Consider the following 15,293-nt stretch of genomic DNA (forward strand, 5'->3'; position numbering starts at 1 on the left):
GTCAATGAAGCTAAGCCAAAGTAGACTGAAGTAACAAATTAATTTATTATACAAACAGCAATAAATTTGTGAGTTAAATCAGATAGAGCTCTTTAATGTACTGTGTATCTGGAAAGTATTCATAGCACTTCACTTTTTCCACTTTTTTATGTTACAGCCTTATTCCAAAATGGATTAAATTCATTTATTTCCTCAAAATTCTACACACAATGCCCCATGATGACAATGTGAAAAAAGATTTTTTTAAATTGTAGCAAAATGTATTAAAAATAAAAAAAACTGAGCCTTTGCCTTGAAGCTCTAAATTGAGCTCAGGTACATTCTGTTTCCACTGATTATTCTTGAGATGTTTCAGCAGCTTAACTGGAGTTCACCTGTGGTAAATACAGTTGATTGGACATAATTTGAAAAGGCATACACCTGTCCATATAAGGTCCCAGGGCTGACAGTGCATGTCAAAGCATAAACCAAGCATGAAGACAATGGAATTGTTTGCAGACCTCCGAGACAGGATTGTCTTGAGGCACAAGGCTGGGGAAGGTTACATAAAAATTTCTGCTGCTCTGAAAGTTCCAATGAGCACAGTGGCCTCCATCATCTGTAAATGGAAGATGTTTGGAACCACCAGGACTCTTCCTAGAGCTGGCCGGCCATCTAAGCTGAGTGATCAGGGTAGAAGGGCCTTAGCCAGTGAGGTGATCAATAACCCGATGGTCACTCTGTCTAAGCTTCAGTGTTCTTCTGTGGAGAGAAGAGAACCTTACAGAAGGACAACCATCTGTGCAGCAATCCACCAATCAGACCCGTATGGTAGAGTGACCAGACGGAAGCCACTCCCCGCCTGGAATTTGCCAAAAGGCATCTGAAGCACTCTTAGATCGTAAGAAACAAAATTCTCTGGTCTGATGAGACCAAAATTGAACGTTTTGGAGTGAATGCTAGGCGTTACATTTGGATTCCATTCCTACAGTGAAGCATGGTGGTTGCAGCATCATGCTGTGGGGATGTTTTTCAGCAGCAGGAACTGGAAGACTAGTCAGGATAGAGGGAAAGATGAATGCAACAATGTACAGACACATCCTGAATGCAAACCTGCTTCAGAGTGCTCTTGACCTCAGACTGGGGCGACGGTTCATTTTACAGCAGGACAATGACCCAAAGCACACTGCCAAAATATCAATAGAGTGGCTTCACAACAACTCGGTGAATGTCCTTGAGTGGCCCAGCCAGAGCCCAGACCTAAATCCTATTGAACATCTCTGGAAAGATCTGAAAATTGCTGTACACCGTCGCTTTCCATCCAACCTGATAGAGCTTGAGAGGTACTGCAAAGAGGAATGGGCAAAAATTCCCAGAGACAGGTGTGCCAAGCTTGTGGCATCATATTCAGAAAGACTTGAGGCTGTAATTGCTGCCAAAGGTGCATCAACAAAGTATTGAGCAAAGGCTGTAAATACTGATGTACATGTGATTTTTTAAGGTGTTTTATTTTTTATAAATTTGCAACAATTTCAAAAAATCTTTTTTGACATTGTCATTATGGGGTATTGTGTGTAGAATTTAGATGAAATAAAGGAATTTAATCCATTTTGGAATAAGGCTGTAACATAAAAAGAATGTGGAAAAAGTGAAGCGCTATGAATACTTTCCAGATGCACTGTAACTGTATATTATCACTTCTTATGGTTTGTTTTGTGTAAAGACATCATGTGCCGATGTGGAATATTTTCTTTTACATTTTTAATGCATTGGTTTGTGCATGTAAAAGATCTCCATGTCCCAAAAGTCTCCCTCCAGAATGGATTTACTCCCTAAAATGCTGCTTGAAAATTTGTTTTAGATTGATCTGCCCGATCATCCACATACAGTAAAACCAATGGAATAATTAATTAGACAAGCACTGATGTGCTGGCCGATAATTAGTATCAGCCAATAGAAGCAATTTTCTGCTCAACTGGGCATTGGCTGATTAGTGATAATTGCATAATGTCAATCACAGAGGGAACAGAGAAAAAAAACATGTTGTGTGCTAAGAAAAAAAAAAAATATCATAAGGCTAAAAAATTAACAATTGTGTTTTGCAGTGGCACCAAAACCCACACAGGACTACACAGTTGTGATCGCTGTAATAGTGTCGGTGTGTACAATCATTCTGCTGGCAGTTCTCATCCTGATCCTCTGCTACAGAAAAAAACTGACGAGTAAGCAAATGGCTTTTGCATTTCTCTTGAAAATTCTCTTTAAAGCTTTCCTGGAAGTTGTTAAACCAATGTAGCATGTCAAAGTTATGTTAGATTTGGTTTACATCCAAACCATTAATCTGTTAGTAATAGGAATGACGGCTCAGACTGAAAAGTCTTCATGGGATACCTTAATTGGTCCTACTAAGCTCAATTTGTAAACATTGTCAGACTGAAAAAGATTATAAAGACCTTTTCTAATCTGAACGAGATGACATGTAAACACTTGACTGCAGTTTTTGTAGAACAAAGTGCCATAAATGACTGTTATGCTCTTCTAAAATTCTCCTTTCACTTGTGAACTAGAGCAGAACAACATCAGATCAGTCCTCTCAGCCACAAATGCTTATTTTGGCCAAGGGAATGTGCACTTTTGTTTTTTATTTTTAGAAATATAAGCAATAAACCACAAAGTTGAAAGTAAATTAAAGCTAGGGTCTGAAGTGGGCTTTTTAAATTGTAGAAGCTAACTCATGAAGATAAACAAAAAAATTACACTAACTGGTATTCCCACTGTCTGTAACGGGGTAGTGACGCTGACAACAGGGGTGTGGATCCAAATGCAGGTTTACTAGAGAGGTCAGGCAAGCAATAGTCAACACAGGAGCAAACAGATGTATATGGGCAATCCAGAGTCGTAGTCAGATACACAGGCAGGTGGTCAGAAGTCAGACAGCAGATAGGGATGGCTGACGTGAAACTGACGTTTCGACACAGTGTCGAGATCCCAAAGCGCAAGTATTTCGAAACACTGCACCGAAGCATGATCCGAAACACCCAGGTCAGTGACTAAAGTGTTTCAAAGCAATGTTCAGTTCAGAAGCGTTTCGACACCTGGAGAATGTGCATTTGAGTGACTGGGTCAGCAATAAGCTTCTATCTTGTATGACCTAGTGGACCGTGTGTGTGCACGTTGTTACTGTGCTTCAAATGGCTTTTGGGTTTGAATCTCGACTTATAAAAATACTCCGAAATCATGATTTTATGTATTTTAAATTCATTCATTTTCTTGTCACCTAAGTCCCTTTATTAATCTGGGGTCGCCACAGTGGAATGAACCGCCAACTTATCCAGCAAGTTTTTACGCAGCGGATGCCCTTCCAGCGGCAACCCATCTCTGGGAAACATCCACACACACATTCACACACACACTCATCTACGGACAATTTAGCCTACCCAATTCACCTGTACTGCATGTCTTTGGACTGTGGAGGAAACCCACGCGAACGCAGGGAGAACATGCAAACTCCACACAGAAACGCCAACTGAGCCGAGGATCGAACCCAGCGACCTTCTTGCTGTGAGGCAAATGTGCTACCCACTGCGCCACTGCGTCACCTTATTTTAAATTATGTTACTGTCTTACAGTGTAGTCTAGACAGGATACAGCTGTCATCAATTTAGCATAATTTTTGTAACATTGTAAAACAATAATTAATATTTTTACAGTACTGTGATGGTTGGCTTTATAGGGTTTGGGTAGACGTTAAAATACTATGGAAAATTTAATTAATAATGTAAATAATTCTTGTTAACTTCTGGTCACAACCGTGTCTGATCCAGCATGCATATTAATTCACAAAGTGTTTATTCAGATGTCAGACCGATGTTGAAACAAAAACGATACAAGAACAAAGAATTTCAAACTGATATTAAAGCATTTCAAAATATATTTATCAGCCTGGATTCGAACCCACTATCCCCGCATGGAAGTCTGCAACTCTAACCGCTCCACTACATCACTTGAAGGTTTAATGCTACAAAGTGGGGTTTAATACCTCAGTCTGCTCAACTGTTCTTTGCTGAAGCTGTTTCAGTGCAATACATAAGAAATGAACACTAGGTGTCAACGTGGAGTGGAGGTTTTGAAACATTTCGAAGCTTCGACACATTTGCTTCGACTGTTTTAGTGTTTCATGAAGCCTCGCTTTGCCCACCACTAACAGCAGACAGAGATAAACAGATAGGCAGTGATCAAACCACGGCAAAGCAAGAAAAAGGAAATAGGTTGTACTCTCACTAAACAGTAAACATTACTCAGCCACAGTGAGTGTTTCTGGGCTGTTAAAATAGTCCATGTAATCAGTCCGAGCAGCTTCAGCTGTGTGAGTGTTTGCAATCACTGGTGACTTGGAGCAGGTGTGTTTGTGTTGCATGACTGAATATGTAGTCCGTAACAAGGCGGATTTGTAGTTCATGTGAATGTTAGCGTTTACCAGCGATCTCTGGTTTTAGATCATGACACTGTCCAAACACTGACCAGATCTAATCTTAATCTTGATCTAATCTTATGTTTATATGGCATGGTCGCTGGTGAAAGTTGTGGTCTGGCGTATTACATTTATAGTGTATACACCAAAAAACCCAAAAGGTTAAGATAACTCAAACCATGTGAGAAAACCGATTGCAACAAAACACTTAAGTTCAAATAGTAATCCTAGTGAGTACTGTGAACTTAATCCAATTGAGTAAATGAAGCAATCTGAGCACAGTAAACCCGATAAATGAAGAGAACTCAAATCAACTGAGTACTGTAAAACCCAATAAGTTAAGGCTCAAACTGTTTGAGCTAGGAGTGTCCAAAGTCGGTCCTGAAGGGCCGGTGTCCTGCTAAGTTTAACTCCAACTTGCTTCTAGTATACCTAGTAAGAGCTTGATTAGCTGGTTCAGGTGTGTTTGATTAGGGTTGGAGCTAAACTCTCCAGGACACCGGCCCTCCAGGACCAAGTGTGGACACCCCTGGTTTGAGCTAACCGGTTGCAGCAAACCATATGAGTTATAAAACTAATCTATATGATTACTGTGAACTTACTCTATATAAGTTGGAGTAATGAGGAATTTAATTAAGCCATTACCTTCAACACTGAGTTCAAAACTCTTTTCAAACGAGTAGAATTAACTTTCTGTAAATTTTGAGTTAACTACACTCATTTCATTTGAAAAAGTTGGTTTGTGTGTTTATTCTCCTTAGATTCTCTTGTATATTTGTGTTCACGATTAAAGTCTATTGATAGCGTATTCCTAAATAATGTGTGTGTTTTTTCCTACCATAATATTTGAGAAAGAGTGCAGTTGTAAAAGAGCAGTGCTTGCTGTAAATTGGACCAGCAGCAAGGACACATTTTAGTAGGTTGAGCTGTCAGCAGTAAGGGGGCAGTTTAAAGGTTTTACTGCACCTTTCACTTGTCGCAAAAAGTGCTTAGCCATCATTTTGGAAAATGGATTAACCATTTAACAGGAAAACCCTTTTAACAATGTCGTTGTTCTAAATGTTCTCTGTTTTTTTACTCATATATCAAATCACACTTTATTAGTAGCTAAAAAAGAGAAATATTCTACTAAGAATTGACAACAGTGAAAACAACAACACATGTTCTCTGTACTTTGAATCTCTGTGCTTTAAAATGTAATTCAAGCAGATTTGTTGACCTAGTAATGGTACATGAGGTAATGTGTACTGTCAAATTTACAAAGGAGAATTGTAAACTTGTTATAACTGTAAACCTATTACATGTTTTACATTTATTTAGATTTCATACTAAACAAAAAATAGAAATGAGTTCAAGTAGCACAAATGGATTTGCTATTTACACAATGTGATGCAAAACGGGAAAATTACTGTTGCGCTGGTCTGAAAATAACAAAAAATAGCGCAAAACACGTCTTGTGCCTTATTGCACCTGGTGCATGATAGAGCCCAGTAAGTCAGTATACAATATACAGTATTTTAAATCCGAAATACTGGAAAAAATATTAGATGCAGACAAACAGATGCAGCTGTGAAGTTTGTTGCAGTCTCTTGTCTCTTATTGCACCAGCTAATAAAATGTCATTGCTTGTCAAGCTTATAACCAGTTGACTTGTGCTGCCTTGGGCTACAAACGGAAATATCAAATCACGTTTATGTTGTTTTTTCCTCTCTTCCACAGAATCAAGCTCTGAAAATAAAGCCAGGTAAGACATGTTTGTGTATATTTGGTGCATGTTTGGGACCTTTCTATTATGACTGAACCTGCAGCACTACCAGTGGTGGAAAGAGTACTGAAAAATCATACTCAAGTAAAAGTACTATTACTTGCCAAAAAATGTAAAGCAAGCAGAGTAAGAGTATCTGTTGTAAACGTTATATGAGTAAAAAGTAGACCTTTCAAAAGTACTCAAGAGTAGTGAGTATTATGCTTTAAAAGCTGATGCGTTTACATGTAATTTGTGGATGTGTGTAAACGTAACATTCTGTAGTGCATTTAGTTATTGCCCAGCAGACACAGAACATCATAAGATGTTAATAATTAGATTTAGGTTTTGATGTCAGGTGACCAAAATTCAAGTCTAGCCAGCGTCTAAGGATAAGGTTATTTTGATGACCAATAACAACATCAACTGATGTTGATAAGTGGTTGATTTTAGGTTGTGATAAAGAAAGTAACCAAAATTCAAGCCAACATCTTCAACCCACAACATACTGACGTCAAATACTGACATTTATTTGTCAGCTATGCCAGCCAAAATCTAACATCTGATAGACATCATAGTGGAAACATCCACACAAGGTCAAGCTGTAACATCAATAGACATTGATATTTGGTTGATTTTAGGTTGGACGTTGGACATTGACTTATATAGGCCTGTCGTTGGGTTCGGATGTCAACCTGATTTTTATTTCCAAACAAAAGGCAACATCTCCACGACGTTTGCGTACAACATCAATCTGTCATCATGTTGAAATCTTGTGCCTGCTGGGTGTTTAAAGGGCCATGACACCCCCCACTTTCGGTTAAAGTCTACTTCAGAATTTTTTCAAAAGATGCATGATTAATGTGGAGCTCCGCGTGGAGCTCCGCGAGCATCGGGCAGGAGTGGGCGTAGCCAGCAGGGGAGAACGTGAGCGAACAACTGTTGTAGTCAGTTAGCTCAGAAAATAAGACAAACCGTGAGGAGACGCATGAGTTTATAGTTTACAAAGTTAAAATGCAAAGAAATGAACAGTGATTTAGTGCCCTGCTACATTTGTTATTCGTAATTTCATATACACAACCACAATTTATATCATTATAAAGATAAATGTGTTCATGTAAACCCTATAAATGAGGACTTCTCCCTCGATCCCTGTATCCAGCAGACTCAGTGCAGCAGGTCTCCTGACCTGTCTATTTTAACCATTAGCCCTGCTGGTAATCTGGAGGATTTAGGCAAACACAGCAGCACAGTGATGTGTCTGAATGTGAACGAACTCCTGATAAAAGACATTTACATTTACATTTACATTTAGTCATTTAGCAGACGCTTTTATCCAAAGCGACTTACAAATGAGGACAAGGAAGCAATTTACACAACCAAGAGCAACAATGAATAAGTACTAAAGGCAAGTTTCAGGTCTGTAAAGTCTAAGAAGGGAAGTGTTAGTAGTTTTTTTTTTTTTTTTTTTTTTTTTTTTTTTTTTTTTTTTTTTTTGTGTACAATTAGTGTGATATTCAAAGAGGCAATTGCAGCTTAGGAAGTGAAGTGGAGACTAAATAGTTGAGTTTTTAGTCGTTTCTTGAAAATAGCGAGTGACTCTGCTGTTCTGATGCAGTTAGGGAGTTCATTCCACCAACTGGGCAGATTGAGCGTGAGCGTTCGCGAAAGTGATTTTTTCCCTCTTTGGGATGGAACCACGAGGCGACGTTCATTCACAGAACGCAAGTTTCTGGAGGGCACATAGATCTGCAGAAGTGAGTGCAGATAAGAAGGTGCTAGGCCAGAAGTCACTTTGTAGGCAAACATCAGAGTTTTGAATTTGATGCGAGCAGCAACTGGCAGCCAGTGCAAACGGACTAGCAGTGGAGTGACATGTGCTCGTTTAGGTTCATTGAAGACAACTCGTGCTGCTGCATTCTGGAGCAGTTGAAGAGGCTTGATAGAGTTAGCTGGAAGCCCAGCTAGTAGAGAGTTGCAGTAATCCAGTTTGGAGAGAACAAGAGCTTGAACAAGGAGTTGAGCTGCATGTTCAGATAAGAAGGGTCGGATCTTTCTGATGTTATAGAGTGCAAATCTGCACGATCGAGCAGTTCTAGAAATGTGGTCAGAGAAGTTTAGTTGGTCATCAATCGTTACTCCAAGGCTTTTCACCATTTTGGATGCAGTAATGGTTGCCCCATCCATCTGGATTGAAAAGTTATGGTGTAGAGTCGGGTTGGCAGAAACTACAAGCATTTCCGTTTTTGCGAGGTTCAGCTGAAGATGATGATCTTTCATCCAGTGTGAAATATCCAACAGGCAGGCTGAGATACGAGCTGGAACCGAGGGATCATCAGGATGAAAAGAGAGGTATAGCTGGGTGTCATCAGCATAGCAGTGGTAGGAGAATCCATGTCTCTGGATGACTGGTCCTAGAGATGATGTGTAGATGGAGAAGAGAAGTGGCCCAAGAACAGAGCCTTGAGGTACCCCAGTGTTTAGATGCTGTAGGTTGGACACCTCTCCCCTCCAAGACACCCTGAATGACCTGTCAGAGAGGTAAGATCTAAACCATTGTATAACAGTGCCCGCAACGCCCAGTGACTCAAGCGTAGATAGCAGGATCTGGTGGTTGACAGCGTCCGCCATTCTCTAATTCTCGTGCTGCTCTCCCGACAAAAATGCTAGCAGCACACACACAGCTTTGCTGTATGATCGGCCCTGACAAGATCGATGGGGAAAACATGCGACAAACCCCGTGGATCATGGAAACAAACGCATATGAGCCTTCATGAAAGGCTAAAAACTGTGTGCTTGGGTCCGTGTCTCACAGCTCGGGCTTGACTCTGGCAAGTCTCATGAATAATTAAGCAGCAGGCTCTTCTCATAGGATAAGAAAACTCCGCTATGAATAATAATGAGAAACCGACGCGTCATCATTGCACTTGCGGTACTGCGCTACGTCGCCGATTTTGATCCGCCCCAAAAATCATTTTAAACCCGGAAGCTGAAATTAGCTGACAAAAGCTCAAAATTATCCAGTTTTCCCCACAATTAAAGCTGACAGGTGCTAACATTGTCTTAACTGATGCTCAACACACACAAATCTGTTAATATACAAAAAAGGTTCTCCAGTGTGTCCTGAACCTTTAAGGCCATTTTGTCATCATACAGTAAACATCTGACATCTTCTCATCAGTGACATGCATCTAAACATTCTCTGGGTCAATGCGTGAAAAGATTTTGGACATCTTCTTGAACACTTTTAATGCTTCCAAACAGTTTGCTGCAATTATAAAGCACAAATGTCATGAGGTAGTTTATTATGATGCAGTTTACCTTCTATGTTCCATTTGATTGGACAGAAATCACAGGAGTGATTTTTCTAATCCTCATAGACAAGAAAAAAATCAAGTAGAGACTGCAGGTTGGAGTAAAAGTACCAATACTGCACTAAATATGTACTCAAGGGAAAGTAAAAGAACAGATTTTTAAAACTACTTGGTAAATTACAATTTCTAAAAAAAACTACTTGATTACAGGAATTTGAGTATTTGTAATTTGCTACTTTACATCACTGGAGCCTACTAATCACAATAATAAGAATTGGATATCATTAATTTGCTGAAGCACTTTGCTGGTTGTAGAAAATCTAAAGCAACCCAAAACAAACAAACAAAAACAAATCGTACTTACAGCTTAGATATAAAATAAACCATCAGAACAAGTTATTCATAAGTAAAAAAGTGCTTAATATTTCTGAACACTGCAGATAATTATTCCATGCCAATGCTAGGCATGCAAACACAATAATTCCTTATTAACAAGAATTTAAACATCATGGTGTGCTTAAGGCCCAAACCCAATTCTACCCCTTAGCCCTTCCCCTTACCAATTCTCTTTAGCTTGAAGGCGTAGGGCTAAGTGGAAGGGCTAGATAGCCCTCGAAACTGCGATTTTTCAGGACGACACTTGAAACAGTATTTTTTTAATTAGTATTTTTTGTCATTATTACGAACACAGAAGTTTAACAGTTTTTACAGTTTAACCCAAAGAATGACCAGTCTGGTAGATGAAGAAGAGCCGGAGTCAGAGATTTAAATAAATAAATCAAGTTTACTGAAGATAGTTTGCAGTTTCATTCGCAGAAGCCAGCATCAACACTTGCAATGAGTTCATCCATAATGGCGTTTGCATTTTACAGTCTTGCTGTAAAAAAACGCTAAAATAAAAACTGCTAAATTTCACTGTCTATAATCCATAATAATAGTCCCACAACATTCTGACGCTCGAATACCCTGTCAGAAAAGTGGTCTGGGAATGGCCTTTTTACAGTGTCTGCTATAATGTTAATGTTGTTTTCATGTATTTACATATATAAATATGGCCATGGTGTAAATACACAGTACAGTTATGTGATTATTGCCACATTAAATCGATATAATAACATAGTATATGCCTTCAGTGATTTCCTGAAGATAAATACCCAGAAATAACACAACTGGAATACTACAGCGGTCTCAAACGTCAATCTCATATGAAGCAAGAGATCACGATGACATATGACGTGTGCAGGTGCTGTAGTGGTGCCCTATTTCTTAGTGGTAAATTATAAAGCCCTTCCCCTTCACACTCTGTTTCAAGGGCCAAGGGGAAGGGGTACAAAAAAGGAATTGGGATTGTGACTAAGTGAACCCTTTAGGTTCACAGACCTTAAATTGGCTCTGTCAATTTTCTGTCAATCAAGTGCATGCTGAATTTTCAGCTTATTTTTCAACACATCGAAATTTGTTTTAATCCATTTATGTCACCTGAGTGCTGGAGTCTTGCTGCTTTTGCCTTTGCTTGCTTACATGAAGTCTGTAGATCTGCCTCCCAGTTAAATAACATCCTTCAACACTGACATTTGTATCGAAGAGACAGAATCAATACTGAACTTACTCTGTTTGAAAAATGACATCGCTATCTTCTATGGAAGGCCTTATTGCTGGATTGAACTTCTTTCACAAGGTTTTTATCTCTGTAAAGCTGCTTTGACACAATTTGTATTGTATAAAATGAAGAAGAAAGTCTAATAATAACTGTTGAATTTATTGTTTTTCTTTACATTTTGTACATTAATGAATGTATTGTCCTATTTTTAATATAATTGTCTTATTTTGTATTGGGGGAAAACTCATCTTGTATTTAATTTATCTTTCCAGCTCTTACTCTTCATGGACTGACAATTTAAGCAGTGAGAGGAGGTCTGTTGCTGATGAAACCAGTGGAAAAGTGAATCTAGGATACCACACTGAAGACATAACAAGTAACAGCACTGAAATACATCTCAAAACACAACCCATTAATCAAATGATGTGTTAAGTAAAAACAAGTGGGGATGATGATGTCGAGTTAAAGTGCGTAGCATAAGTGGTGAACCCTTATAAAAATGAACAATTCTATCCACTTCAAAGTGAATATAGCCAATAATTGTTGGTGCCGTAGGGATAGTTTACAGTTTAACCCAAAGAATGAGCAGTCTGGTAGATGAAGAAGAGCCGGAGTCAGAGATTTAAATAAATAAATCAAGTTTACTGAAGATAGTTTGCAGTTTCATTCGCAGAAGCCAGCTTCAACACTCGCAATGAGTTCCTAGGCCGCTCTGCTTACAATCACCAATCAATAACAATTATACTCTCACATAACGTCATTAACTGCGTCACACATACAGGTGTTCTAACCTGATTGGTTAAAACACAGATAAACTAGGAAAATTTCCACATGGGGTTCGTGCGTACAATTCTGAACAATATCTAAACATAAACGTCAGGCATCCTTTAGACTGATTAGAGCTGACTCCAGACCTGTGAAATGGATCAACAATCAAATAGAACACACACACTTAAAGTATAATCTGTTTCTAATCCAAGACTGACTGTACTCTCAGCCTTCTTTATCAAAACTGGTTTAAAACCGGTATAATCTACATTCAGGCAGTTATAATTGCTTACTACACAAAGTCTATCTTGAATAAAAAACGTTTAAATAATTCACCGTAAAAATAGCAAAATCACTTTAGACATTTTAGACAATATTAACTCGTAGAAATAACAATAGAAACAGTTGTTTCCAGCCCTCAGTTCCACTCAAGGTCTCCGTGACCTCTGACCTAGATTGGTGGCTTCTGAAAATAGGTATAAAGAGACTGGCAAATGCACTGAACATTCTTATATTAAGCAATGTGGTAACTTATTCATTAATTAAAATCAATTCACAGTTAAATACTGAGAAACAGGATGATGAAAAGGATAAATGTTGGTCCATGATGAGACGGATTGGAAAGCAGAAATCAGAATCCTTCAGTGCACCTAAACAAAACCATAACTTTATCCTTTAAAAGTTTGGCCACCTAACATCTCTAGGAATAGTAAGATAATTCAAATGAGTTATTGCATAAATAAAAAAACTACAAAGAGTCAACTCAGGGCGAAGCAGAGGCGCAGTAGGTAGTGCTGTCACTTCACAGAAAGAAGGTTGCTGGGTCGCTGGTTTGAGCCTTGGTTCAGTTGGCGTTTCTGTGTGGAGTTTGCATGTTCTCCCTGCGTTCGTGTGGGTTTCCTCCAGGTGCTCCGGTTTCCCCCACAGTCCAAAGATATGTGATACAGGTAAATTGGGTAAGCAAAATTTTCTGTAGTGAATTTGTGTGTGGATGTTTCCCAGAGATGGGTTGTGGCTGGATGGGCATCCGCTGCATAAAAACTTGCTGGATAAGTTGGCGGTTCATTCCGCTGTGGCGACCCTGAATTAATAAAGGGACTAAACTGACAGGAAAATGAATGAATGAGAGTCAACTCAATTGTATATATTTTTTTGGGTCCCACTTTATATTAAGTGTCCTTAACTACTGTGTACTTACATCAAAAAATAAATACAATGTACTTACTGTGATTATAATGTATTTGAGAACACTTGTGGTGCTTTTGAGTTGGGATAGAGGTTGGGTTATGGACAGGTTTGGTGGTTTGGGTAGGTTTAAGGGAGGGTTAAGGTGTAAGGGATGGTCAACAGTGTATTTACAAATGTAATTACAAAAGTTAACTACAGATGTAATTACATGCATGTATTTAATTAAGCATAAGTACACAGTAAATACATGTATTTACACAATAAGTACATTGTAACAAACTATTACTTCCTGTGTAAGTACATTTTAGTTAAGGCCAATTAATATAAAGTAGGACCTTTTTTGTTTCTCTTGATTTTTTCATGCTTATTAATTTTAAACATATTCATTTGAGTGTACTCAATTTTTAACTGTGATATTAAATTTCTTTTGTGTTAGATTAGTTTTAGTTTTGGCTGTGGTACTGACTAATCTATAGTATATGCACAGATATATTCTTGTATTCTATAGAAATTTAAAATGGGTGTGAGGGGTGTACTTATTTATGCTGAGCACTGTAATTGCAAGAGTAGGACGCTGGGCAATCAGGGTCTAAATAGAAATTCTTAAGTTGAATTTAATACCTTTTACTACCTTTTTAAATACCTATAAAAAAAATTATACCAACATAACTTGCACAAGCTGCAACTGTAGTGGCGTAAATGAAATATCTTTTCAAATGAAATAACTTATAGCAGATAACATAGACATTGAGTAAAGCAGAGGGATTAATAAAGGTGTCACAATAGGCCTTTGTCCATAGATTTTAATCAATGTCATACAGTTGAAGTCAGAATTATAAGCCCCCCTGAATTATTAGCCTCCCTGTTTATTTTTCCCCAATTTCTGTTTAACAGAGACAAGATTTTTTTCAGCACATTTCTAAACATAATAGTTTGAATAACTCATTTCTAATAACTGATTTCTTTTATCTTTGCCATGATGACAGTAAATAATATTTTACTAGATATTTTACATGACACTTCTATACAGCTTAAAATGACATTTAAAGGCTTAACTAGGTTAATTAGGTGAACTAGGCAGGTTAGGGTAATTAGGCAAGTTTTTGTATGACGGTGTTTTTTCCGTAGACTATCGGAAGAAAATATAGCTTAAAGGGGCTAATAATTTTGGCCCTAAAATGTTTTTTAAAAATTAAAAACTGCTTTTATTCTAGCCGAAATAAAACAAATAAGTCTTTTTTCCAGAAGAAAAAATATTATCAGACATAATGTGAAAATTTCTTTGCTCAGTTCAACATAATTTGGAAAATATTTAAAAAAGAAAAATAAATTCAAAGGGGGGCTAATAATTCTGACTTTAACTGTATATGTCATCAATGTCAATAGTCGCTCTTCTAAGAACAGCTCGGTACGGTTACTGTTGTTTCTCCACTGAGCCTGGAACGGCACGGCACAATTACAAACCGTTCTTGGCCCAGAATTCTCAGCACGGTTAGACAACCGTGTTGAACTGTGTCGATAAATTCTGTGTGTCAGGCTCAACAAACTTTTTTACTTGGTAGCACCGGTGTAAAAGTCAAGTAATCATGCATTTTGCCAGTCTGAATGTGGAGCATTTTTATTCAAAAATACCATTTTAAAATAAAAACGTTCTAATGTACTTGACATTTTTAAGGGATAATTAAAAATCCTGTCTCCATATGCTTACCTTGCACTTGGTCCAAACCTATTTGAGTTTCTTTTTTCTGTTAAATACAAAAAATGTATTTTGAGGAAAATGTTGGAATCTGGCAGCCACTGGCTTCTATAGTATTTTTCTTCCTACTATGGATGTAAATGGATACTAGTTTTTAACATTCTTAAAAATATCTTTTTCCTGTCGAAGGTTAAGAAAAGGTGGGATTTTTATTTTTTTAGCGAACCATCCCTTTATTTCAAAACTGCACAAGGAGTATAATGGAAAATCAAACAAGCCTAAATAGAACACTGCAACCAAAGAGGGCACTATAAATTTAACCTTGACAAGAGCAAACACTGAACAGAGGACTTAAATACACAAAAGGATTGGAAATCAAATCAATAATACTAACAATGAGTTAGAAACCTGAGAACAGAGGAATCTAGGTCAAGCTGAGGAACACAGATAGTGAAAACAGTCTATTATACAACCCCAAATCAGAAAAAGTTGGAACAGTAAAGAAATAAAAAAGTAGTAATTTCCATGTTTAA

The 15,293-nt window shown here is 37.9% G+C and overlaps 1 protein-coding gene across 6 annotated transcripts in view; it reads left to right on the top strand.

Annotated features, from left to right (window-relative positions):
* igsf5b (immunoglobulin superfamily, member 5b) overlaps window positions 1–15,293 on the top strand; it is an 83,391-nt gene that overhangs the window by 35,592 nt on the left and 32,506 nt on the right. For 4 of the 6 annotated variants that reach the window (XM_073924364.1, XM_073924362.1, XM_073924363.1 and 1 more), the window contains 3 exons: window positions 2,085–2,201; window positions 6,170–6,194; window positions 11,381–11,484. In XM_073924364.1, the coding sequence (XP_073780465.1) occupies window positions 2,085–2,201; window positions 6,170–6,194; window positions 11,381–11,484 (246 nt within the window). Of the gene's footprint in view, window positions 1–2,084; window positions 2,202–6,169; window positions 6,195–11,380 lie in introns of all 6 variants that reach the window. The other 2 variants (XR_012391258.1, XM_073924366.1) reach the window with 2 other exon arrangements.

The sequence above is a fragment of the Danio rerio genome, chromosome 15 (assembly GCF_049306965.1).
Source record: "Danio rerio strain Tuebingen ecotype United States chromosome 15, GRCz12tu, whole genome shotgun sequence".
Lineage (NCBI taxonomy): Eukaryota > Metazoa > Chordata > Actinopteri > Cypriniformes > Danionidae > Danio > Danio rerio.